The sequence below is a fragment of the Echiichthys vipera genome (assembly GCF_963691815.1).
Source record: "Echiichthys vipera genome assembly, chromosome: 16".
NCBI lineage: Eukaryota > Metazoa > Chordata > Actinopteri > Perciformes > Trachinidae > Echiichthys > Echiichthys vipera.
In genome coordinates this window covers 21,582,997-21,610,309 of record NC_139841.1, presented here as the reverse complement: position 1 = coordinate 21,610,309, position 27,313 = coordinate 21,582,997, and the positions used below count along the sequence as shown (strand labels likewise).

General features: G+C 40.6%; 1 protein-coding gene across 1 annotated transcript in view; it reads right to left on the bottom strand.

Annotated features, from left to right (window-relative positions):
* The window catches only part of itga1 (integrin, alpha 1), a 48,066-nt gene that overhangs the window by 14,592 nt on the left and 6,161 nt on the right, over positions 1-27,313 (bottom strand). The window contains exons 2-11 of the mRNA XM_083929638.1: positions 15,782-15,902; positions 11,680-11,789; positions 8,189-8,277; positions 6,155-6,269; positions 4,909-5,036; positions 4,054-4,202; positions 3,027-3,177; positions 2,490-2,664; positions 2,173-2,246; positions 358-505 (exon numbers count right to left, since the gene is read on the bottom strand). Coding sequence (XP_083785764.1) covers positions 358-505; positions 2,173-2,246; positions 2,490-2,664; positions 3,027-3,177; positions 4,054-4,202; positions 4,909-5,036; positions 6,155-6,269; positions 8,189-8,277; positions 11,680-11,789; positions 15,782-15,902 — 1,260 coding nt within the window. The remainder of the gene's footprint in view (positions 1-357; positions 506-2,172; positions 2,247-2,489; positions 2,665-3,026; positions 3,178-4,053; positions 4,203-4,908; positions 5,037-6,154; positions 6,270-8,188; positions 8,278-11,679; positions 11,790-15,781; positions 15,903-27,313) is intronic.

Below are 27,313 nucleotides of genomic sequence, written 5' to 3'. Positions count from 1 at the left end.
AAATATACTATATTTAATCAGAAGCTTTTGAATTTCACTTAATCCCTTGAAAGATGTAGTTAATCACTCTCTGTGTTTAACACAAAACTTGGAGCTCAGATGAAGTGAATGCAAATACAAGAACTGTATTCTCTGTATTTTATTCAGCTTATTAACAGGCGTATGTTTCTGTATTTTTGCAGGAACGCACTGGTGGAAAAAAACACTAATGCATGTGTAGTTGCTCTCCGTCTTTGTCGGTCAGATATCCAGTTCTTATTATACATCCATGTTCATGTAGGACCTTATCACTCACATTTAAAAACTTATTGAGAAAATACGTTTTCAGGGCCTTTACGCTATTACGAGTCAACTCACCGAGGTACCCAGCAAGTCCTTCGTACCCGGCCTCAGTCTCCGGGTCGTAAAACTGGGTCTTCCCTGGAACGATTGTTCCTCCAGCAGTATGCATAACCACTGTGCCATTCCAGTCGTACGCTCCCACTGCACCCAGTAACACTCCATCCTACGGGGAGACAGCAGAGCTGATATCAGGAACAGATGGATATGAGATCAGAAGATTTAGAACAATTTCTGCTAGTGAGTGTTGGGCAAAAAAATATTGTCATCTTTACTGTGATGCAAAACAGTGGGGGAAGAAATAATAGATAGATTGGAACAAGTTTAAAAATATTAAAACACAGTTAAAGGTTCTGCATACAAAGTTTGAGAAGTATTATCAGAAATATGTACCAGCCCCTTAACAGATTGCCATTGTCTCTTGTTTTTTGGCTGGTGAGTGAAACAAATCTAGCAGCCACATGCATATCCTACCAGCATTTAGCTGGTGGCTGGAGCTAATTTACAACCCTGTTAAGCAATCAGCAGCATACAAAAGTTGTAAGTGGTTAAAGTGGAGATCATTTTAAATGCTTTATATGCTTTTGGGTGGATTTATCCTGAATTAAAGCTGTCAAATAACTTCTGAAATGTAGTGGAGATGGCCAAAAAGGGAAATACTAAAGTACCTGAAATCTATTAATGCAGTAAATGTACTTGATTCACTTAATCAATTGACAGAAAATGAATAACCATGTTTATAATCAATTCATAAGTTATTTATTAAGAAAAACGTTCATTAAAACGATCATTAAAAAAATAAAAGTAATAATAAAAATCATCCTATGGTCTGGAAAATGGCATTTTTACTATTTTCGGGAATTTTATTAACTAAACAATGATCTCATTGATTAAAAATAAAAAGTGCCCAATCAATAATGTAAATAATCATTACTCGCAGCCCTGGTTATAACCTTTTACAATTTGAGACACAGCACAATGACCACAATGCATAAAATAAGAGATACACGTCAGTCAATCTTTTTTGGGGGGGCTACAGGGAACAGAGTTATCTAATAGGAAGGGGAGGGAGCACACAGGACATAACATGCATCATTTGTCACAATGCACTGCGTCAAGAGGCTCTTTCCCGCTACCGACCCTTAAAGTGAGGCCTCACATGTTTATCCCAGAGTGGAACGACTCAGTTTGGTTGTATTAAGTTGAATGAGCCACTCCAGCCACAGGGATAGTGCACACAATGATTGGGAAGGCGATAAGCATGAGTCAGGAGCCGGAAGAGAGGCGTAAGAAGCGAGTATGCGAGTCTTTAAACAGACATAGGAAATGCCTAATGAATGAACCCCAGAGGCGTGTCAGCATGCTGTTTTTATAGTAATGAAAGAACATCTGATTCAACCGTCCTCACTGTCTCCTGTGCTGAACATGCCTCGTGTTTGCTTTTGCGATCCATTTCTGTCTGCCTCGCGCACTCTCATTCAATCAGACCAAACACGATCAGTGTGCAGTCTGAAGCAGTGTGAGGACAGAGAGAGTCTGTGTCTGGAAACTTCTGCTGACCCGACATGAATCACCAAAGGGTTGAAGATGCACCAGAGATAACACTGTGGCATTGTGTCTGGACGAGTTCATTAGTTAAGCAAACATCTACGCCGACGCATACACTCGCACGCAAGCACATAAAACAAACAGTTCTTCTAAAACTAAACTTTGTCGTGATCTAAAGATACGATGCACTCGTCCGCCGCTCAGTGATTCTACAGTAAGTCACTGACTTTTACTTATAAGGTATTTGTATATTCTTCTGACATAAATAATTTGATTTAGACTTACTTTAGAAGTATGTGCACTAAACCCCGCCTGGGACATCTCCATCTCAAAGGAGGAGGTGAAATCGCCGGTTGTAGCTGAGGAGGGGAAAAGTTCATTTTAACATTTTTATATAGACATAAACAGCAAATGATTAAAGTGTTACTATCTAGTTTTAACATTTCTGAGAATATTTGTCTAGATAAGTAAGGTACTGTTCTCTTTAGAGGAATAGTGTGACACTATGGGGAATATCTTCATGTGTAACCCTTTCTTGCAACAGAGAGTGAGATTTTTTTTAAAAAGGCTGCGTTTGTGTGTGTTACAGGGATAATATTTACCTTCCAAGGCAAAAATCTTGCTTCCCAAAGCATCCACAATGGTCAACAACGCCACCTCATCGGACACGTTGAAGAAGTGGTCTTGTAACGGCTCACTGGAGATGGACGCAATCTCCTTGATAAACTTGTGCACTTCCTCTTTACTTTTGTTCTGACGATTGTAGTCTCCCAAAACCTGGAAACCATAATGAAAAAATCTAAATAACACCAGGGCTTAAAAGGTATGACTGAGGGACTGACTAACTGATTAAAATGATGAGTAAAAAATAGTTCAGTACACCTCGTATTTGACTAAATTGTCAAATTCTAATTGATTTACAGGCTGGTTTACTGAGATTAATCAATATTTAAATAAACTGCACAGTAAAATGGCTTTGTGTAAGTATTATTTCTATAATCTGCATACTCGAACTGCCCTTTCTTAAGGGTCATCTGGATTAATTGTTATCACTAAACAAAAAGGTTCCCCTTCCTCTTAGACCTGATAAACATCGTACATACATGTTAACATAACCTGTGAAAGCAGTTTGTACCCACAGCAATGCCAAACCTCTCGATGTCATCATCTTCACAGTCTCCAATGACCCTGTCCAGATTATGGAAGTCATGTGACTCCCCGTCAGTCACAATCACCATGGCTTTTTTCACCCCAGGTCGTGCACCACGCTCCGGCATGAAGGCCTCCTTCCTGATTGGTGAAACATTTTCAAAATTCAGTCCAAATAACATCAACGTCTAGAGCACCTGCTGATCTGGGATAAAAGTGGCCTTTTATCAACAGCGGCACGATTTTCTGACAGCACATCGCAAGTTAATGACATCAAACGTATATGCTGCGGGAAACTTGCAATAAGAGGGAATCATGGAGGAGGGGAAGAAACGACTTAAAGTATGCTGTTATAATCCAGTTGTTTTTGACTGAAATTGCTTTGGAGATAACAATGACCTGGACAAATGAGAACATTCACAGGCTTCCTGTTATAATAGCATTAGCGCCACACAGGCAGGATTAGCAATTTTTAATAAAAAAAAGGAAGCATGAGAAATATTCTCTCATTTCATCTTCTCTGTGTTCAGACAAAACAGTTGCGTTGAAGGTGAAAACCTGTGTAGACCTCCTTTTTTTTCACACAGAAAATTGATTAGGAATCAATAAAGGAATCAACAAAGAATCGGAGAAGCAGAATGGAGAAGACCAGCGAAGGTATCAATAAAATCGTATTAATTCCCATCCCTAAGAGTTGCACTTCTTGACACCCATAAACAAACTTTAATGAGCAGAATCAATGCAGAAACACTAGGTTTGACCAGATACATGTTGGAACAACCAGGGAAATTCTGCTGGACATTTTAAGATAAATCTGACTGATAAAAGCACAGTGAGCGATGTGTCTGACCAATAGGAAGGCTTGAAGTTAAGGAGCCTTGTCCCGCCAACTTGAAATGACACGGTCCCACTGAATTGCCTGTTGAACCTTGCCAAACCATGATGACTTAATCAAAATTGGTGAACTGACAGGGTCACCAAAATGAGTAAGGAGTAAGCAGGGGTTATGTTTAGTACCTGGCTGTATCGATGCCCAGGAAAGTCATAGTCTTGAAGCCGGTCTGCTGAGGAAGCTCTTCAACAAATTCCAGCAGATTACGAGTGTTGTCGAACTGGCTCAGGTTGACGCGATGAGTCACAGTCTCACCATAGGACACTATCCCCACCTGGAACACACACACACACACATGCTTTTATAAACATTACACTACATTAAAATGATTTTCCTTTCCTCCCCTTCTATGTTCTTCTCTTCCCTGCTTCCCCTCCCAGTCTGCTGAGGATGTGGTTGGGTCTGGTGGGGTTGATATGACACAATGTTCTTTATACAGAAGGCAGAGGATTTCAGCAGCCATGGAAGATGTGACATGCAACCACTGTCGGGCTCCGCAGAGGGAAGACTTTCCAGTGTTTCCCCTCTGGAAAACTCCACGAGATCAATATAACCATAATAAAAATGAACCACCCATTCGAGGAGCAATCCAAGACAAGTGGACAGAAATAAACTCAGGGTATAACTTACCAAAGCAAAGGCTTAAATTACATTAAAGACTTGAAAAGGCCTCCATTCATAAAGTCTGCTATATGAGGGACATAATACAGTTATTCTCACTCTTGGCGTCATGTGGAAAATTCCATAATGGAGGGCACTTAAGTCATTAAATATATAAAATGAGAACTGAGTTGGCAGCAAATGGTGTATTCCTTCATTCATCCTTTTTCTATGTCTAATCTTATGTAACGCATCGTTGATTCCACAGCATGACTTGTGACTCTGCACACATCGTATATAAGACAAAAAGAGTCATTTCCAACAGGTAACATTAAAATTCTTTTAAAAATCCCCGAAAATATTTAATTCATGCAACTGACCTGTGAGAGTTTGGGTCCGATCTCGATTTTCTCGATGAAACGTCGCAGAAAATCGACAATACTGGACCAGGGGTAGATACTGTTAGATCCGTCCAGAACGATCACAATGTCCAGCTCCTTTGCACACTCTGGAACAAAGCCAGAAATGAAGTCAAATAAGTTTTAAGTTTGTATTTTGATTTCTCCCTTCGATGTCTGGTCTCACAAATTTGCTGATTTCACTCCAAAGAAAGCAATTAAATCACGAAGCAGACCCAGTTCTCTTCCTGTTTACTGGTGCCCACAGCAGACACACAACAGTAGCTCCGAATCCAAATGTAATAATGTAGAACAGCAGTTCCCAACCTGGGGGTCGGGACACCCACAAGAGGTTTAATCTGAAGACGTTGTAAGATTATGCACAAAATAGGATATTGAGTTTGTTGTGTTTTACTCTATTCTAATCTATTTTATATTAAATTACTGGATCATTTTAGGACTTTTAAAAGGAATATTCCAACCTCGAAAGCTCACTATTTACGTTATGTTATATTATGTTACACCGCTTATGTAGGATGAGGATTTCACATCTTTCACACAGACGTTTTCCCCTACTACTGATCCCATAGACATGCCCTGTAGTAATAGGTCTAAAATATAATAATAATTTCACCACTCATTAAGACTTTGAGCTCAAGTGAGCTAAAAAAAACTGTTTCCTCATGTGAATCTAGAAGGAACTCACTAAAGGCTTCACAATCTCTTATAATCTGTCATCTGTTACATTTACTTTATTTCAGTACCCATCAGTTTTAAACCTGGGACATGGTCGTACTTGTTTGCACCAGTATATGATGCAGTCTGTGTTGCAGTTAAAGCAATGGCAGAGAAAGTGATACTGAAAGAATCAGAGAAAGAAAAAAAAGAGAAAATGTACTGAAGACTGTTTACTCTCGGGTTCTTTCAAGGCTGTTTCCTTCCTGGGAAACAGAGTGTAGGCCCAGTAAACTGTCTCCTAAATTGGGCATACAACACGGCAGAAGGGCTGGGCTGGGACGGGCCAGAGAGGGATGGGGGTCGCAGACAAGTTTACGTTAAGAAGAATGCTCCTAATCTCCCTCTTTAGTGAGGGAGGGTGAGTTTGATGTCAGGGTCCCGGGTGGTACTACAGCGACGAGTAGATTAGATTCTCTTATCCCCGACAGGCAATTTGTGCAGATGCCGTCATGTCCTGTGAAGGTGTGTCTTATTTTGACAGGGTGCGTACCTTGCACGGCCGGTGCCACAGAGTTGAGGATCTGGAAAGAATCGCTGACATTTGCACAAACTCCTGAGATGAACTGCTGCTGCCCGCACATGTAGCCGTACTGAGGACCGCACGCCTGTGGAGACAAGACACATGGGCACATACAAACAAACTGAAACTCCACTTGCTTAAGAAAGTATAATTTCAAGATTTCCACCAGTATGAAGTCATGGGTTTAGAGGAGGTTCAGGGATACTGAGGGCAGAAACCAAGAGGAAAGATCTACTCAAACGAGTATTACATAAAGACTATTAAAAACCACTGTAGATCCCTTCAGCCGAATATTCTCCAGAGAGAAAGGGAGAAGGGGATTGAGCCTGTGGGAAAGTAGGGCTTAAAAATTACCAACAATAACTGGAAAACTAAATCATATCTAATAATCTTTCAGACCCATTTCCTTAGATTTCCCTGCATGCACCTTAGCCTCAGTGCTTTTCTCACACTGTATAGTGGAGTTGTACAAGAACAAGAGCAAGAGTCTTCAACCATGCTAGCAGCTCAGTGAGGCGCAAGGTCCAACAAACACAAATTACAGCTGAGGCTGATGATAATGTCCAGTATTAACGATAACAATAACAAGAGAGTCCACATGGCAGCTTTTCTGTTAGTCTGTGACTTCGGATGTGTTCAAATTGTCAAATGTTTTGGATGCACTCTAATGTGGGTGTTCAATAACATCATAATAACACAGGCAAGAGTCACATTAACACTGACATTAGCCGTTGTTAAAAGACGGTTAAAGGGGTTAGAGCATAGTTGCTCAAAGTGAGGTGGCACTCTTATGCTGTGTCCAAAATCGTGGAACTGCAGTGAGTGTACTGACACGATCAGTACACGCAATTCCCAGAGTAAGTGCTGTCTCAAGTCACACACTGCCGCCCCGCACTTGAATGAAATGACGATCATATTTCTTCTTCTGAATATTTTTCAAAACGCTTTTTCAACAACTCATCTGACTCCGAACACTGTCAAAAATCCTTGTGAGTCTCTTTTTACATTTATAAAGTGAATCTAGTTGTTGCCACTCTGTTGCGCTGTTGTTCTACCATTTTAACGTTTGAATTAAGTCTCGCCTCTGTCACTACGTAGATAAAATTGCGGCGATTGAGGGCGTTTTTGAGTGTGCGACCGGATAAATTCAGTACACTACATTTTACCGACTTTTGGTGTGAACACACTTCCACCCTCAAAAAAGCCAGTTTGAGGAAAGAAGTGCGTGATTTGGGACACAGCAATAGACATTTTTTGCAGCCACCAAACATGTAAGGAAATGCATGCATTTTATTTTAATAATCTGTATTTAAATCAATTCACTGCTCGGCTAATGTGTCAAACTGCGGACTCCAAAAAGCGACCGCCAGGTAGGAATGACTTGTAGAAAGCTAATGCGATGGTAACTACAGGCACTGTTCTGTCATCAGTGGTAGTGCTGTAAGCTAAAGTTAACGATATCATTGGACAACTTGTAACTGCATTATTCCTGTGCGGCCCTCAATCACATGCTGGCTCCCTAATTTGACACAAAACTTCGAGCACCCTTGGGTCAGAGCTTCACTTCCACTCGCAGCTGTGCAGGATCTGGCCTCACAGTCCAGCATGATCTTTGTTTGGACATAATAAGTTGCATGAATATATTTATTGACCACTAGTCCATTAGTCATTTTCACACCCTGCGAGTCTCGGTAATCATGCACAAAAAAATTGGACAAAATGTAATGGGCGTCGCCACCTCCTACATACCCATACAGTATATACATTTCTGTATTGTATTGTACAGTTGATTCACAGTGTTAGATTCCCAGGACATGAAGCCTCGCTAAAGGACATGGGAGGGTCCATCCCACTGTTTCCCTAGAGATCAAAGGCCTAGTGAACATATACTTGCTGCCCAGTTTCTTGCAGAAAATATGCAGTGTTCAGTCCTGCTTTTGTGTTTGGTATGGAAAATGTACTATGAGCACTTCCATATACTATAAAGAGAATCTTCCCTCTTACCAGAAATCCTCCGTTGGGATTGGTCACCAGCGTGGTTCCCATGGTCATGTTCTCCTTGACTTCATGTAAGTTGGGAACTGTTGTGTTTTCTATGAAAAAAAAATATGGATGAATAAACAGAGAGAGACAAACAGAGAGCAGCACAGAGGAAGAACAGCTGGACAAATTCCTCTTCTGTATTTTCCCATAGGAAGATAGCCACTCGGCCTCCTTACTTCCGTCCACCCCAATAAGATGTAATAACAACCGACGTGTTAAATATAGTGTCTTTCATTACCTCAAGGTATGTAGCTAATGGCAATTATTAATAAAGGATGCAGCGCACAAAAATGTTTTGTTGACAGTCGCAGTGGAGAAGGAAAACAGGGTTTGAATCATTAGGCAATCACAACATGTGGCTAAAATTAGCATGTTTAGACAAACACTTGGGAATGCTTTTGGATCTGCTTTACTTTTCTTTCAACATTTTCTCACAGACTCATTCACATGCTATTTCAACTCTGAATCAAGCTCTTTACTTATCCCCAAGAGGTTTTTTTTTAAATATTTCTGATTCTCATTAGCAGCCAGGCATGTGCTCTCCTTTACCGGACAAGCAATAGAACTGTTAGTAGTTAGCAGTTTGGTGTAATGACCATTAAATGCTTAAATTTAGCTCTATTCTTCATCTCTGTTATTACATTCCTGATTTCTCCTCATATCCTCCCTCTATTTCCTGTCCTAATGTGAACATGAAGGAGATACTCTAACAGTTTTGTATGATGCACAGTAAAGGCATCTCTCATGCACACACAGTAAACTAAGATAAGGTTAAAGTAGCCTTTTCCTTATTCCTTCACTCTTCAATACAATAATGTCATGATTCGTCCACGTGGGACTGAAAGCAGCCTTGTGGAGCTGCAGAGGAGAATACACGCTTTGTCCTCAGTGAACTGTGAACTCCAGATAGTTATCAGAACAAATCAGACTTATCACACAATCCCTCCTGGTCTGTATGGAAATCTAAGAAAGATACAAGGTGTGTAAAGTGGCTTCTGCTAAAATATACCACCAGGGATTTGTATCGCGGTTCAGATAAGAAGAGATTTCATTGAAATTCACCAGCTTCACATTAGCCCCACCTGTATGTGCAACATTAAAGTGATGAACACATTAATGCATCAGTACCTAAAATCAATTATCAATTATTATTCTGAAATAGGCCATCCTGCATAATGAATACTTACTTTTGGTACTTTAAATGTATTTTGATGCTAATACTTTAATACTTAAGCAAATTTTAGACTGCAGGACTTTGCTAATTTTTACTTTAAGTGTAATTTCGGCGAAAAATCTTCCCATGGTCTTTTTCTGCATAGATAAATCAAATAAGCCATCGAGAGTTTTTTTCGTGTATAAACTATTAACGGAGAAATCCGGTAGAGACGCTAACAGCCGGGCGTGGCAAACATTAGCTTAAAGCAGTACAGTGAAGGCATTAAAAAGGCTTTCTTAACCACTAATACTGCTCAAAATAACACCAAACATCTGCAGTAGCATGAAAAGAGTCCCTACACATAAACTGAAGCACCAACAACGTAGGTAGTGAGCCCAGAGTTTATTAAAAGTAGTGAAGTCCATTCAAGTGCAAATGTAATCCAAAAGGAAGGAGCCCATTGATGCTTCTTTTTAAGCGTAGGAACTCTTATCATGCTACTGCAGAGGTTTGGTGTTATTTTTTTAGGTTAAAAAAGTTTTTAAAAGGTTTTAATGCCTTCACCGTACTGCCCCGAGCTAATCAGTGTTAGCCACGTCCGGCTGTTAGCGTTTCTCACAGATTTCTCCTTTAATATTTGTCTCGATGCTTATTTGATGAATGTAAGTACCGAAAAAGACCATGAGATGATTTTGGGCCAGAATTACACTTTGTATGTATAGAAAAACAAATTATAAATGTAGTATTTCAGGCTATCATGATGAAGCTCTCCAGTTACACACTACGTGCATACAATCATTAGTATTTTGTATTTTTTATTTGATATTTCACAGACATCAGTGTATTGAGACTTCCATTCGTACTGAGTAGTATTTTAGCTTGGAACACTGCCGCCTGAATTTGCAGTTGTGTGCAGCTTACAGTTTATGTGTTTTTGTTTTGTCATATGGATTAAATTTTCAGAATTTAGACATATTGCAGTACTGTTTAGCAGACATCTCGACAAATGGCGGATGTTTGGAGTTTTCTTGCCAAAATTTCATCACACATAATTGTCGTGGCATAACCACCTTTCAGTTTTATTGGTCGAACGGAACGGTGATTAAGAATTACAACATAACAACCACACAAATTTAACTTTGCTCATTATGGTTTGGCATATATCTCTCCTGCTCTGCACTAATGCAAACATGGAGACAGAATAGGGCGTCGTCAGTGGGCATAGACCTAAATCACTCTGCAGGGATCCGACTTACATGTGAGTGTCAAGCCCTGTTCTGAAGTCAAACATCAACATGAACCCTTCCTGATGGGCTGTTGTCCGAGGGAAAAACTAAACCAGTTTCACTGCAGCCAATTCACCTACTGTGCACTATTGAAGTGCCCTTGAGCAAGGCACCAACCCCCACAAAGGCTCAGGCCACCTATCCATGAACAGTCCCCTCGCTCTGACATCTCTCAATTCATGCATGTGTATATGTCTGCATGTGTGTGTAATGTATAAAAATATCAACAGCTAGAAAGAAAATATATTTCCCCTCAGGGACCAATAAAGTATGTCTTCTTCTTCTTCTTCTTCTTCTTCTTCGTCTTTGTTGTTGTTATGTAAACCACTCCCAGTTGTTCGCTGCGTTGTCTGGCTCCGGCTGCCAGGCTCACTCGATTCCCAGTGGATGTTTTCCAGACTAAACTTGAGTTTGTGAGATTTTGGCTTTCGAATGCTTCACTTAAGATAAAAACACTCACTCCACTGGTGAGTGGAGGAGTATCATTTCCAGCCACTCGTCAGCACTTGAAGCCAATCATTTACCAACAGCAGGAGAACTGTAACTCCTGTATTTCTAACGTGTGATGAAAAGTATTAATTGCTGAGCTGAGAGCCGATGTGCAGATCAGCTTTACACACAAGCTCTCAGTCCTCCAGGGTCCACAGGCAAACTCTAATAGAGGCTCTGCAGACTGCTGACCGGGAGTCAAGTTGTGTTTATCTGTTTGATTAAGATATAATTGGAAGTATTTGGAAGGATGAAACATTTAAACCTTGTTTATTTATGGACTGGTTTCCTGTTCTGATGGGCCTCACTTCCTCCCCAAGAGACCTAGTCAGATATGCCCACAGTACAACAATATTGTCACAAAATATCCAGGTTATTTTTTCACTTAAGGCCTGCCAACAGCCCAAAATCCAAAGATATCAAATTTCCAAAGATAAGGCAAGAGAACGTTTGGCGATCCTGATCAATTAATCAATCAATTGACCAATTGTTCAAGCACACACACAAAAAAATATTCTTACTAGGCAGATCCAGTTTGACACATGTATTGTCCTTTTTCCCCACAGGACACTTGTAGACGTCTCCTGTCCGTTTAGCTGGCTGGCCCGACAGCGGCGATCCAATCAGAACCCTGAATAAATAAAGAACAGTTGGGATTGGTTGATTAGGAATCCTGCCAACAACCACACACCACTATCACAGTTTTACAATTGTGATAACAAGCATAACTCAAATGATATTACAGTAATTAAACATTGGCAGTTTGGAAGCGGTGACTGTAGATTAGCCTTAATTATACTTACATAGTTAAATTAAACACAAACAGCAGGTTCAGAATGGCATAGAAAGCTGTTATAGCTTATTATAATTGGCTTTTGAATCTGCGGTTGTCATATTATTATATAATCACCCTCAAACTGTGGTATGAAACTGAAGTAGCTCAATAAAAACCTATTGCCACCTCATTACATACTAATGCATGATGAGTTGCAGATGTGTGCCGATGAATACAGTATCATGGTGCATTGAACAGTGTGTTTGTATCTGATCAAGTATGTTCAGTATGTACAACTGCATGCCAGCCTGTGTTACACGCCCATGTCCATGTGTTGGTTTCATAACATCGACAGTAAACTAAGAAGAGCCGGTCATCTGCCCTCCTCTAAACAATCGGGCATATTAACATTCCTGAGCTCTAATGGGCCCTGGACTGGTCATCTAAAGCGAGACACAAAGTGCAACAACAACACGCTCTCTGCCACAGTCAGCTGTCTGTGAGACACACCACAACGTTATTGACTTATTTATAATAGACGCTTGACAGGATGAAACACAGATGCTTATTCATCTGTAAATTATGTTTAAATACATAAATACAGATTGTTTCTTAGCTTGTCAGTTCGTCTTTCCTGATCAAGAAAGTCATGTTATCTTACTTTATCTTCTTTTTCCTAATCAAAGCTAAATAACCTTGTTATCAGATTATCAAACTTGTTTTGAGGTCAATGGTCTTGACTGAAGCATCTCAACAAATATTTATTGGATTTCCATGAAATTTTGTGCAGACATTCATGGTGTCCAGAGGATGAAACCTAATGACTTTGGTGATCCCTTAACTTTTCATCTAGCACCACCAGCAGGTCTAATTGGTCCAATACTTGGAGTCTTGAGATTCTTAATTTCATATATAAAATAATTTTCACTGGTGGTGAGGGAAAGACACCTCACCGAGAGTTAGACAAGAAGATTGATACCATGCTCATATCTGTCTGTTAAATATGAAGGCTAGCTGTGTCCACCAGTCTTTACGCCATGCTAAGCTAACCATCTGTAGCTTCAATAAAATGTCAAACTATTGGCGCATTCAGTTTACCTTGTAAATCATAATTGGAAATGACGAAACGTTTACGCGTTAGCCTGGATAGCCATTGTTAGCAATACCAGCTGATAACGTGGTCATCTCTATGTTGGGGAACATCGGACGCTTTTTCCCCAAAAGGATCCAATGTTCCCTGGTCGCATGAGCCTCTGCCTTCGTGGATTTAATTCAATTACAGTTAGGGTCAGGGTTGGGATAGACATAGATACACTCCCTAAGTAACAATGCATTAAGCTGTATTTTTATGCTTACAAACACTGTATCACAATGTCCACAGATGAAAGATGGACAGATCTGTGTGTATGAATATGTAATAAGACAGAAATTGGACAGAAGTGAGAATAAACCTCTGAAATCTGAACTGGAAATTACGCTACGTTGACCGCATTGGCCTTGTTAGCCATTGTTAGCAGTATCAGCTGTTAGCAATGCATTATGCTGTATTTTACAAACACTGTGGCAACATGTCCACAGATGAAAGATGGACATGGACGGATGAGATGGAAATTAGACAGAAGTGCACTCCTGCAGCTTTAACTGATGTTGGCACTGGACGCAGGCATGTTGGATTGAGAGATTTCTGACTGGGAAATTCTGACTTTAACTGGAACGCAGCATCTTTTCTTTAGGGTCAGAAAGTGAAAGCAGTTTCAAGAAATCTTATCAAGTTATGTTTGCTTACCCCATTGGCAGATCAAGTTTGTTTCATACAACATTTCTCAAGATTTATCTACATAAACAAGCACTAATAGTTTGTTTGTAGAGGGACATTTTTAGCAGGGTAGTTAGTTGACATGTGAGAAATGTTACTGTACTAGAAACTACAGTGGTGGGATGTCTCTATCCGAACTGTCGCTGCCACATGTTACACATTTTCTCTGTGCAGTTGATCCACCTTTCAACACTGCTGAGGTGCACTGAAGAGCTAAAGGGTCGCGGCCTGCAGGAGACATCTGTGATTAATCAGTCACCTCCCAGTTGTGGCGACTTGCGTGTTACATCACCTCATGATCGCCATCTTTTTCGCCTACATGATATTCTCCCACATGGTTGCACTAAGGGATACATAACATCTGTAATTGTATTAGCCCTCCTTCTCATTCCCTTGAAACTTTCTCCATCATTATTTTACTATTTATTTTCTTTCTTTCATCTGTTTCCGTTGCCCTCGTTGTTTCTCAGGTTCAACTTCTTCAATCGGGCCCTTATCACTTGGACTTCTCTGGATAATACTTTGCTCTGAACTGGAACAAAATAGCGCTATCTGGAGATGGAAAAGAGCTAATGTGTTTTCAGGGAACAGTGTGGAGGTTCAGTCACAGTTGGCTCCACTGATTAGTGGTGAATTATTGTAACTGATCTCATATGAGCTTGATAAGATCATTACTGCAAAACAGCACCAGGTACAGCCATGTGGGAAAGGATCAGCAGTTGTGAAGCAACAGGTTGGAGAGAAGCAAACTGGCAAATAAAGCCTGGAGTAACTGAAGGAGAGATGTAGAGACACAGAGCCATTAACCACACTCTTAATAGCATTTAACAAGGTTTTTAAAAATGTGCTCCCAGACAGTTTTAGCAAGGAGCCACGGATGCTTGGTTTCAGTGTATTTACAGGGTCGGTGTGTGGATACTCTGGTGGGCAGTTTATGGTTAACAGCAAGAGTAGTAAAGGCGAGGAGCCTCATTACAGCAGCAGCTGGTGCGCTCTCATTCGCTCACTTTTACAGGTTAATAAAGGTTTATCACTTTTGTGTTAATGTTGAGGATTTGAATTAAACTGAACTTGGTATAATAAAACGTTCCTAAGCGGGAACCTTTTTAACCAGGCCGCTCTAAAACAATACTTATGGGATTTTCTGATAAAGAATTATGAGGACCACCAGAGCGAAGTATCAGTTTACGAACCAAAACAAAAGAGTCGTTAGACACCTTCAGCTGCACACTGTAGTCAAGTTTACATCCAAATGTAAGGAAATTTTAACCAAATTTCCAGAATATCATCAAAAGAAAAAGGAAATGAATGTTAATGTCTGTTTCCAGACACTACCATTATGCAAACATGTTTTATTTTACCATTATTTTACCAGGAAGTCCTACTGGGATCAAGAATCTCTTTTACTAGAGATACAAAAATGCAGAAGAACAAATGTTATGATGCCCTCAAATGAATCGAAGGATATGAATGCATCTAATGTTAGATGTGTTTGTAGATTATTCCGTGCCCAAGGTGCAAAGCAGGAAATTGCTATTTTTCGAGAACAGAGAAGGATTGAAGATGAACAGTTGCTTTCGTTAGGAAAATGTGATGGTCACATCACATGGCTTTTATTAATACATGAAGTTTTCTTTGAAATTCCACCAGCATGTTTTTCCTGGTGGATGGAAATGTCATTTATAACCTCATATATCTGCTTTAGTTCTTTATTGTCAAAACTAGAATACTCATATAACTCTGCACGTTAAGATCGGACTATATCATTTTATTAATTAATGAGAAAATACAAATACATAAGACGTGATAACTGAGTGGTCGAATTATACACAGTGCTCTCAATAAGGTGAGTGAGATGAGCATTTACTGTAGTTTAAGTTTGACAGAAACGTTATAAGGGCCGACCCGAACATCAAGTTAAATTGCCACCCCGTGGTGCACGTCTGAAACAAGCTCGTGTTTCAACGAGCATCGGTTACACGGGGAGGAAATGGTTTTGTGGTGAAAGATGATGGACGTCGATGACACTCACCATTTCCCCTCGTCGTTCTCAAACTGCTGGACAGTGTAGCCGAACATGTCCTCCAGTGGACCGCTGAACGACAAACCATTTTTCTGGTCCACGTTGAAGGACAGCACACACGGCAGCAGCACTGCGGGGACAGAGGGAAAGGAAAGGGTAAACAGAAAGCCAGAGACTGTTACTGAACAGAAGAAGGATATCAAAACCTGCTTTAGCTGGTGCACTGCTCTCCAGAGAGTTTAGATTAAATAATCACATTAATTCATAAATAATCTAATTCTGAGATAGGAGACTTGTGTATTCATTCTCTCATATAGAAAAGCCATGTTATTATTGTCTGCATGAACAAACATTCTTAATAAATATTTATAAAACATTCAAGATGCAACCCAGAAATAAAAAAATAAACAGATCTAGTAATAGAATAACTTAATAAATTCATTCATTTCAGTTATTTAGCCACAATATTTATATAATTCTAACGATATCCAAAACATGGAGTTGGTATACTGATATGAGGGTTGAACTGTGTGATCTCACACACACACACACACACACACACACACACACACACACACACACACACACACACACACACACAAACGTCATTTTGAAGGCCACTGGAGGAATTTCAAACATTAATGTGAAGTACTTTGGTCGGAGTCCAGTCTGACCTGCAGGACAATGGCGTCTTCTCTGCCCTCTGTGCAGTCTGTGTATATCACAGAGGCTCTATATAAATCCATCCATGTCTCATTGTGCCCGCGCTACAATGACACTCTTTATATCTACTGTGCCAGGGAATTCCTCCAGTATAATTTATTCAATTCCCGGACTTGTGAGGGAGTAGATAAAAAAAAAAGAACGTGCAGACACAGGCCACATACATGGAGACACCAATAAAACGCAGCTATTTGTTTGATGATGATGATGCTTTGTAGCTAATGTGTTTGACCCACAGGCAATAGAGAGCTTCCATATGGTGTCTGGACTGTGCCACCAAAGTAATTATAGACTTTTGAGCCATAGAAGAAGAAGAATTCCTTTATTAGTCCCGCGAATGGGGAAATTCAATTTTCACTCTATTATTTTTCATTTTACACACACACAGGCCCGGAATACACACACATGCACAGACAGGATATATATATATATATATACATGCAACTAATGGAGAGATGTCAGAGCGAGGGGGCTGCCAGTGACCGGCGCTCCGAGCAGTTGGGGGTTCGGTGCCTTGCTCAACAGCACCTCGGCAGTGCCCAGGAGATAAACTGGCACCTCTCCAGCCACCAGTCCACACTCCATTCATGGTCCACACAGGGACTCGAACCAGCAACCCTTCGGCTCCCAGCCCAGTCACCTATGGACTGAGCTACTAACCCCCCCACCCCCCTACATACAAGTGGTGCAGCTTGGTTGTTCGGTCAGTGGTGTTCAGTCCAGTTTGAATACGTCAACACAAACTGGATGGATTGTGAGGAAACTTTGTCCAGATATTCATGTTCCCCAGAGGACGAATCTTGTAGTGAAATATGTCAACAACTATTGGATATATAGCTCAAAATTTGATACACACGTTAATGTTCCTCCAAGGATAAATTTAACTTTGGTGATGCTCTGACTTTTCATCATAAAGTCAAAATATTAATTTGTCCATTACTGCGGTTTATGCCCAAATACCTGGTTAACTAACAACATGCCCATTAACCTCAGATGTATTTTGTGTTGAGTACTAATTTGAAAATCATGCTAACACACTAAATGAAGATATAATACAGTATACATCATTGTACAGTAATTCCTTTTTGATCATTCAATCATTTTCCCCTTTAGGGTTTTCTATATATCTTTCAAATTAGAATGAATCACTTAATAATGTATTTTATAAAAGTATAAATGTATTCACTGAATGATAATTGCACAATGAAAAACTACATATATATATATGTATATGTATATCCAGGGGCCAACATGCAGACTTCATACTGGGAACTAAACCATGAAGTGTTTAATGTGTAGCTGTGTCTCTTGTCTCATGTTAAAAGGACATGCTTGGTAGAAGACAGGCAATACAAACAAGGATGAATGCATGTTTATATTCCATAACTCAAGGAAGCTTACATGCATGAATTACATCCAATCAGGTCTGTTGCCAGCCCCTCTCACTGCTTTCTTATATACAAAAGACTTATAAAAACATACTGCTGCCAGTCATCACCCAGTCTGGTTTAGATGTTGATCCCATAGATTTCATAAAAGACTAAGGTTTTTTACATCACCCTCTGGTAAAGAGAGAGAGAGAGAGAGAGAGAGAGAGACAGATCCGCAAAGTCATATACTGGAATCCCAGCCAAGAAATATTATCCCCCCTGTTTCTCCCTCGCTCATTTCTTTACTTCCTCTGTTGCCCCTCTCCATCTCTCAGAGAAGCTCCATTTCCTGTTCCTATTAACCTGATTATAGAAAGCCCCTCATATCCACAGGTGCACGAATACACACACACACACACACACACACACACACACACACACACACACACACACACACACACACACACACAGCTAATTCAGCTGATTTAAGATGGCTTCGGGCCAAACAGGCCTTTACCATTTATCACAGACTGAGCTCAAGTACAGTCCAGAGTCACGCTGGCCCGCGCTGTAAATTAAACAGGAACGTCCTCTGTCTATTGGCAGTCTTTTGTGTACACTGTAGCAATCTCCTTTTGCTGTATTTGGTGTCTCCTCCTGGTGTCTCTCTCCGCCCAGCTCAAAACAGAACCAGCAGGTTATGTAACTAAGGCTATTTTCGTTTTCGAGCTGGGCTAACATCTGTCCTGGAAAAAGCAATAAGTGGACTTCTCCCTTTGTGGAGGGAAATGGCCTCATGAGTCTCTGAGGTATTGGCATATAAAGCTGTCCATCACTCTCTGAAGGGTTCATGATTTTTGCTCTGTCACACATGGTGAGCAGAGCAGAAGGAGGAGATTATTAGACACGGCATGGCACGATGTTGGTCAGTCCATGACTTTTGATGGATTGGCATGAAATCCTCTTAAAGATATTCCTGGTCCCCAGAGAATGAATCTTCAAGACTTTGGTGGGTAAAACTTTGAGACAAAATTTTAATTGTAACTAATAACTTGCAAAATAATGATATCAACCTCAGAGGCACGTGTTGAGTGGTAATGATGTCAACATGCTACAGTAACTGGGGTCATTTGTTCCCTACAGTATGTTTTATAGCAAGAAGTGAGCAACTTAAGTGGAGCAGGGGGGAAATCTTGATATAAACTACATTGTAAGCCTATTACAAAAGAACAAAGTTAGATGGACGTTTCAAATAGAGTTTAATAGTAAAAATCTGTTGAGTCCAGAAATCTGAGGGCCCCAAAATCTGAGGGCGTAGGTTTCAATGAGTATAACATAAGCAGGTTATAAGTTGTAGGTGGTGATTTCAACAGATTGACCCAGGGAAACTGAACATTGGACCTGAGAAAAAACACTTCTGAGAACATAAACCGTTTGAAAGGTCTCCTTAATAAATCATATTGAGAGGATTTTGAGCTGAGGGACATAAATACGCTCCCTTCCCATCCACTCAGAGGTACTTTGTGTTTATCCTAAATCTCATAACATCAGTATGTTAGCATTGTCATTATGAGCATGCTATAATGCTAAGTCCAGTCACACAGAGCTTCTAGCATGGCTGTAAACTCTTCATCAACAGAAAAATGAGACAGGCAGATACAATACAGTCCATGTAGGTCATTGTTTATAATAAGAAAAATCTCACTTTTGCTCACCATAAATGTGTTTCAAATATCACAACCTTTAGACTGCTATGAACAACCGATGTGTCTGTTTTCGGTCAAGCTCCATGTGGACCGGATTGATCTTGGCAGTCTGTCAGACACACTCACCCATAATAAAAACCCTGCTGCCCTCTCAGCCACAGTTCTTAAAACCAAAATGACTCCATTTCAGCCTTTTACTATAATGCCAGACATCAGACCAAGTAGCCAAAGTGAGATCAGCGTGATACAAACAGGGCAGAAAGCAGCACAGATCAGCACCTGTTGGCCTGGGACACATCAAACCACCTATAAAAATGACCCTGTCTGCACCTGTAGGCTTCAAAGCCTCCTTGGGCCACAGTAAAAACACACACTCTACTGGCACCTGCTCATCTGTAACATATCTCACCGACTATAATCAGTGTTAAAGCTTAACGCTGACCAGCGCCTGTGGGCAACAAAGTCATTAGGTAACCAGCTGTAGTAAGAAACATGTGTCAGGTGTAAAGTTGATCCAAGACAGACAGTTAAAACAAATCCTCTAAACTTAAAGCAGGCAAACAGAAAATGGATAATGTTCATGATACATCAAGAATGAGTGTTTTACGACGGACTGGTGTCTGACTCTTAAAAGGACTAAAAAGGGCTTTGGGTGGGACCTGGACCTTCATGCTCCATGTGCTGGTGTTTAACAACAGAAAATACTGGCAAAAGAGCTTCACATTCTGGTATGGCTGCAGGCATTCAGAAGTTATAAAACTGAAATATTTCCAGAATTCCTCCTTTGTTCTTTATCAGTTTTTCTCTCAGCCTTCTTACTTTCCAATCCTCTATTTTTAAAGCCAATTTCTTCTGGTTTGGTGCTCCAACAGTGTCCACACTTTGCTCTCTAATCACCCCAGGCATTACAAGCTGAACTTCGAACAGGTCTTTAGCTCTGTTGACCTTGACTTAATTCATCAACATTGACTTATGACTTATTCTCATTTGGCTGTCTTCTTAGTTTATTTCTTGGCAAATGTGCAGCACGTGGGTGTGCAGTGGACACAAGAGGTCATGAATGTAGGCGTGTTTCTGTCTTAATATGCACGGGGGAACATATCAAGAGGCCAAAAATTCCTATGAGTTTCTGTGGTAACGTCAGAGGAAGATATAGATACATAAGGCAAGCTGCTCCATGGTTAGAACAAGACAATGGGTCTGCAGCCATGCACAACTTTTTTTTCAGATTGACAGGAAATGGGGGAGAGAGGAGATGACATTCAGCAAAGGGTCTAACCCAGGCCGCTACGGCGAGGACTTTTAGCCTCTGATAATGGGGTGCATGCTCTTGATGCTATACAGTACTTGAGATAAATGGTAACTAAGCATGCTAACATTCTCGAAATTACAATGTTGACATGCTAAGATTTGCGGGCACTGCATATGTGATTATTGCAAATTTGAGGAGAGATGAGGTGCCTGGCGGTTCAGTGCTAGAGCGGGCGCTGCATATACAGAGGCTGAAAGTCCTCACCGCAGTGGCCCGGGTTTGACTCTGACCTGTGGCCATTTGTTGCCTGTTGCTCCTTCTCTCTCCCCTACATTTCCTGTAAATCTTCAGTTCTACTATAATAAAGGTAAAGAGACAAAAAATAATCTTTTCAAAATAAAAATTGAGAAGAGATTGATAGATTTCAGGCGGTAAGGGCCGATGCAGAAATCATCAGACAAATCCAATCAAAGTAGATGTTGTGATATTTTACCGGTTAAGTGAAAAACTGGCGGCCCGGAAAGTAGTCAAGTCAAGCAAAGCGAGTAGGTTTCATTCCTTGGGAACATGAATGTGTGAAGTCAGTTTATCCAAGAGTTGCTGAGATATTTAAGACATTGCCATCCCTGGAGCCACACCGTTTACACGGCCAAAAATCATCTCCTCAAGCTCTGCTCGCAATTCAATCTGCTTCCTGTCCTCCACCCATTCATTAATTCAGTCTCCCGTCTCTCTCTCCCTCAAGAAAATCATCCACCTTTTTACTATTTCCTCCTCCCATTTATCTTTGTCCCTCCTCCCTCCCACCTCCCCTTCCAGCATCCCTCTGCTCCTCTGCCATGCATCCTTTCATTCATTGACTGAACGCGTCGGCTTAACGGTCTCAGATTTCCACTCTCTGAAACTTCCAGATGTATCCTCATGGGCTCGGCTTTTTTCACTGGTGCAGAAAACATGCCGGCTTACAAGCAGAGACCCACGCATGACATCATCCCCCCAGACGGTTGTCAAAGCGTTCATCCCCCCAAGTTCACTCTGTATAATGCAGGGGTGGTTGACACTCACCTACCCATATCCCTCCAGCAGACACATGCACATACTATGTCCGTGAAATCTGCTGATTGCAACATATTTAACGTACAAGGAGCAGCTGACACAAGGGGGCTTCTGGGATAGAAACACCTCTGGAGGAACTAAAAATACACACACCCAAGGGTCAAAGAATGACCTTCCTCCAGAATCAATAAGGAACATGCAAAAATAATCATGCGATGCCTGAAATACTATAACCATGTGGGTAAACTCGGTATTCCTACAACATGTAAAACATCACTGCAGGTTTATTTTGCAAAGTCAGTGAAGACAAATAGAAACTTTTAAAGAAAACAGCGACACAAATGGGAATCCAATGAACAGGAAAGAAGGAGTGTGGTCTGTCTTCACTTATCCTGTGCAAACAGAGAACAATTTCCTGAGTGTATGCAATAATTCTGACATAATAATTGCTTTGTATCGACTTTAAATAACATGCTTTCCATGATAAACAACATACATTACAACTGTAATACTCTAATTATAGTTTTGCAAAGGGACACTGCAGTTTATTTGGGCTTTGGTAAGTGTGCACTTAATAATCAAGTGATATAGGGCTCTCAGCCAGACTCCCACTTAACAAACAAACACACATTGATCTGCACTATCCACGTATATTCCTTAAATCTTAATTAGAGGTAAAAGAATACACAAATAGTAGAGTGCTTCGAGCTCACTTTCTGCTGTTGAGGTGGATCAATGCAGTTCATTTATTGAAAAAACAAGAGCGAATTAGCTTAGTAGTACTCTTCAAGTGTTTTTTTTTTCAGTTACACAGATCAGAGCATTTCAGGGAAAACAACATGCTCTTAAAGGAATAGTTCAACGCTTATTTGCTTCCTTTCCAAGAGTTAGATGAGAAGATGGATACCTCGCCTGATCGGTTCAAATAGAAACACACCCATCTTTCTTAAGTCCTTTAGAAAGATGCTGACATGTTTGTTTAGTGTGGATCATAACAGCAGATTAGTCCAATTGCTAGTTGTGGGATGTTTTGTAAATACATCACTTGCTAAGCACAGTGCACATGCTTACACACAGACTAGAGAACATTAGCATAATCTCTGTGACGTCACCCATAGGTTTCTGAGGAGCCATTTGTCCGTCTGCATTTTAGCAGTGCCTAACGCCATCTAATACAAAAACGGGCAAAGAGGTGGAGTGTTGATGGAGCTGAGGCGGACTGAATGAAGCCTGGTTGCTGAGGTAGCCACATGTGACGGCACCAAAGAAATTAAGTTGCATTGAAAGGACATTCCCATTCAAATCAACGTATCAGAATGGTACTGGTATTCTGAAATCACTTAAAAATCACTATACAGAGCTAATAAAGAAACATCTACGGTGAAAACAAACCAACCAGTGCCGATGTTTTAGTGTTGAGTTTTCTGTTTGTTTTAAGAGGGGAAAAACTCAAACAGTCTACTGTGGATTGAAAGTCAAAGAAAAGAAACATGTCCACAATAGTGTGGAAAAGGCCTCAGCGGGGGGGAATCCCGCCCCCGTCCCGACACACACCCCCTCTCACTGTCAGACACACAGATGTGTTCAAGGATCACACAACTCCCCTTGATGTTTTGTTTCTCCGCTGTTTTTTCAAGGCTACTCAAAATCAGTAAAGAAAAACACCACACAAGACAGGCACATTCTGAATACTGCAAAAGAGCACGATGAACAGGCAAAAGTGAAAAAATGAATGTGCATACAACCATCTGGTGAGTTTCAAATCACTACTGTCTCACATCCTAAGACCAAAGATCACCTGAGGCCTGTAAGAGGAGTTCTCACTCACTACCAAACGTATTATTTCCTCCCTGCTGCTGACTTTACTCTGCTCTCTTCACATGCAAGTACATATTTTCTCACTAAGATGCAACGTTTTTATCCTGGATATTGGTTTCAAAATCAGGCCTGGGAGTTGCTACAGCGTTAGGAAGGATTCATGGTTTCACAAGCTTGCATATGCTGTATCTAAGATATATCTGCGTGAGTTTTACGACCTTTTGTTATTGCTATGAACCTCTCACTGTGTGCTGTTGCTTGAGAGATGTCCAAAATATTTCTCTTCTTCTCACAGGTGAGCTGACCAAAATAGATGAAGTTATGCCACAAATACTTTCAGCCAACAGCAACAGCTTACCAATTCAAAAGTATTAAAACATCATGAGTAAATTTTAGCTCTGATGTCAAGTGATGGTTCTTTGATTCTGTGATGACGTCAATAAATCAACTCCAGGAGAGGTTTCTGGAGTATGTTAAAGTCCACCAAAAAAAAGAAAGTCTTTTAGATTCCTTCTGTTCTGCGGGAGACGGTAGAAGTATATGTATGTACTGAGGATGTGATTTATTTCTTCATTTTGTATTATAAAGTTAATAATGGTTGACAAAAGGGGCTCTGGTCAATTGATGTCCAGAGATGGAAGTTATTTGGTTTGTGCTTTTTTGTGTGTCTATGGTCTGTGCATATGTTCATGTCTGTTTTCTATTAGTCTATGTTACGCTGATCCCATGTCTGTCCATCCCCCAGAAATAACCTATCCAATAAGATATATACAAATGTGGATATTATTCTAGAAATATACAACTAAGGAAATTAGAATCAATAGTTTTTTGCAATTTCCAATATCAGTCATCTAATAGTATCTGATGTTTCCAAGCAATAGATCGCACATATGTAGTATGTGTAGTCTTAGTCTTATGCGATCATATGAATCAGAGTGCTCGATTAAAAATCAGTCTTGTCAAACAGCTTCATTCTAACCTACAGCAGACTAAAGTAATGAAACATCACAAGTAGAAAACTTTCGGCTGGGTGAAGAGCATCAGGACTAGCCTGGCTGTTTCATGCTGGCCTCTGGAGAGGTTAATGTGAAGACGTTGCCCCAGGCAGACGCCACTGCTCCACTGCTCCCTGTATGATGCCAGTTTGATGGATAGCACAGGCAGGCCTGGGAGAGTAACAGGGGAGGGGAGGGGCTGGACAGGCCTGGTCCACAGATGCAGCATTGCTCTGGTTGCAGAGAAACACAGAAACATATGCATCCAGGATCTGGAACTATCAGCACTTCGCAGGCCGTGAGAGCCCCAGAGGAGTGTGTGTGTGGAAGTATTCCTTATGTGTTGTTTCTGGCAAGACATTATGGGGTCTTGGTTGGCACACACTGACAAAAACAAGGAAATTAGTGTAGACAGTTTTAAATCCTGTTTTATTTTAAAAATCACCTTATCACAAACTACACCCAAAACAGAAGGTAAGGCCAAGAAAATAGACGTTTAACGCTGGCTGTGCTGCAGCATAACCGTGGTACTGTCCTCATCAGACATTCTCCAGACAAGCAGTCAATAATGATATTACCCCATAGGAGGAAGTAGCATGGCATTAGTCATGTTTCCATTCAATGGTCAATTGAATTTTAAGCAAACGTTTAAAATGTTGCAAAAAGGAATTAGGCACGTTTCCATCAACTGGATCAGATCGAACCAAATAGGCTACAGTGCAGTTTGATCAGAGGTTAGTGCTATCGGCTACGCATGGCAGTAATCTACCAGTAAACAGAGTAATCAATCTTGACATCCAACGATAGGAAATGGAGTGAGGTCTTCAGTCTTCTTCTAATCCAAATGTCCAGTAATTTGGACATTATCACTCCATTAAATGGCCATTATCAATGGTTATCAGCCTGAAGGACCCCTTGGCCTCACTATTTAATGTTCTGGGAGATGCATTGTGAATTCAAACAAAACAGACTTTACTTGGTTAGGTTTAGGCAACAAAACGATGTGGTTAGGTCTAAGAAAAGATCGTGGTTTGAGTTCAAATACTAAACAAATTCTGGCCTCCTGTGTGAAAGTCATTAAAAACCCAACCTTCCTCCTTACTTTAATACGTCCTGCTGTCACACTACGTCAGCATCCAGCAGTTAAGCAGTTTAGCTTCATGTGTTAAATGTTCACTACGTCAGAACTTATTTGGCAAAGGTTGGACTTGATGGTTGGGGTACAAACGGTGTAACTTTTAGAGTTTAGGATTTCGTTTTAGGATGCGTCCACTAATCCACACCTGTAGTTTAAAGTTTATAGTCATATGGTCTCACAGGTAACTTTTTCATTGGACATGGATTTAATGTCTCTGATGAATGAAGAAATAATGTGTTATGAGCATTTTTAGTAAAGACTGCAAACCTAATGAACCAAATAAAAGTGTTTTCAGAGTTTGTTTGAACTGCATCAAACTATTAAGGTGTGAAACCTCAGTTAGTCACCTGCACTACACCACACAACCATTAAAGTACAGAGGTACTTGAAACTTTTTGGGGAGGCAATGGCAGACAACTTGTTGAATTCTGTAATATCAAATAAAGAAGCTGCGGAGATGACTAACCGCCTTCTGTTTGAAAAACAGAAGCAGTGGTTGTCCGCTTTCCCTGACCTTTCCACTCCTCTTTTTGTTTTGCTCAAACTGGAGATAATGCAATCTCCCCCCACTGTAGAGTTCTCTGAAATGAACCTCCCCTCTGACTCCCTATCGTCTCGCCAGCAGCTTTGCTCTCTGTGCAACCTCTTTTACACTCTCCCCTTTGCCTCCCTGTCTGCCCTGCCGAGTCTCCCCCGCCCTCCTCTTTGCCCCTGATGATTCACAACAACTGCGTGGAGCCACATGACTGAAAAATACCTCAGCACACAAACCCTCCGTGGCGTGACAGACTGAAAAACAATCCTATAAACAACTGATAACCATTGCAGAAAGATGGAACTGCCGCTGAGATAATGTTTGATAAGAGTTTACATTATATATATATATATATATTTAATGCTTTAGGAGGGCAATACTTACAAAAGCGTGACTGATATTGAGCAAATGTATCTTCAATATTTCTTCAACATGGAAACAATTATACCGGGGCTTCACAGGGTTAAGAGGATGCTCCGGAAAATGCTAAGATTGTAACAGTCTGAGGAAAAGTGGTGACAAGTGATGAAGTGCGAAACACATGCCGAATGCTTTTATGTGTTCAGTGTGTTTATGCATGTGCGTGTTTCTGTGTGTGGCTTGACCTTCCTCAGAGGTTAAGACCTACGTAAGCTGAAACGACACTCGATGTTGCACCTTCACGGGAGCTTTGTTTATTTGAAGCTCTTTTATGACAGATATCAGTTTCTTTCCAAAGTGTGTGTTTGCTGTTGGGTGAAGTTTGGGGATTATTCTGCACTTATCTCACTATTGTGTTTATTTTTGAGCTTAGGGGCCACTTATGGGAAGATCGATGTTTTCAAACACTTCAAGAAGATAGTCCCTGCTATTCAAATACCATGAGTCTTTCAGGCAAATCTTCACTTAACGTCGGACCGAACGTGTTAATTTTTTATATTCTCAACAAAAATCTCCGACATATGCAAT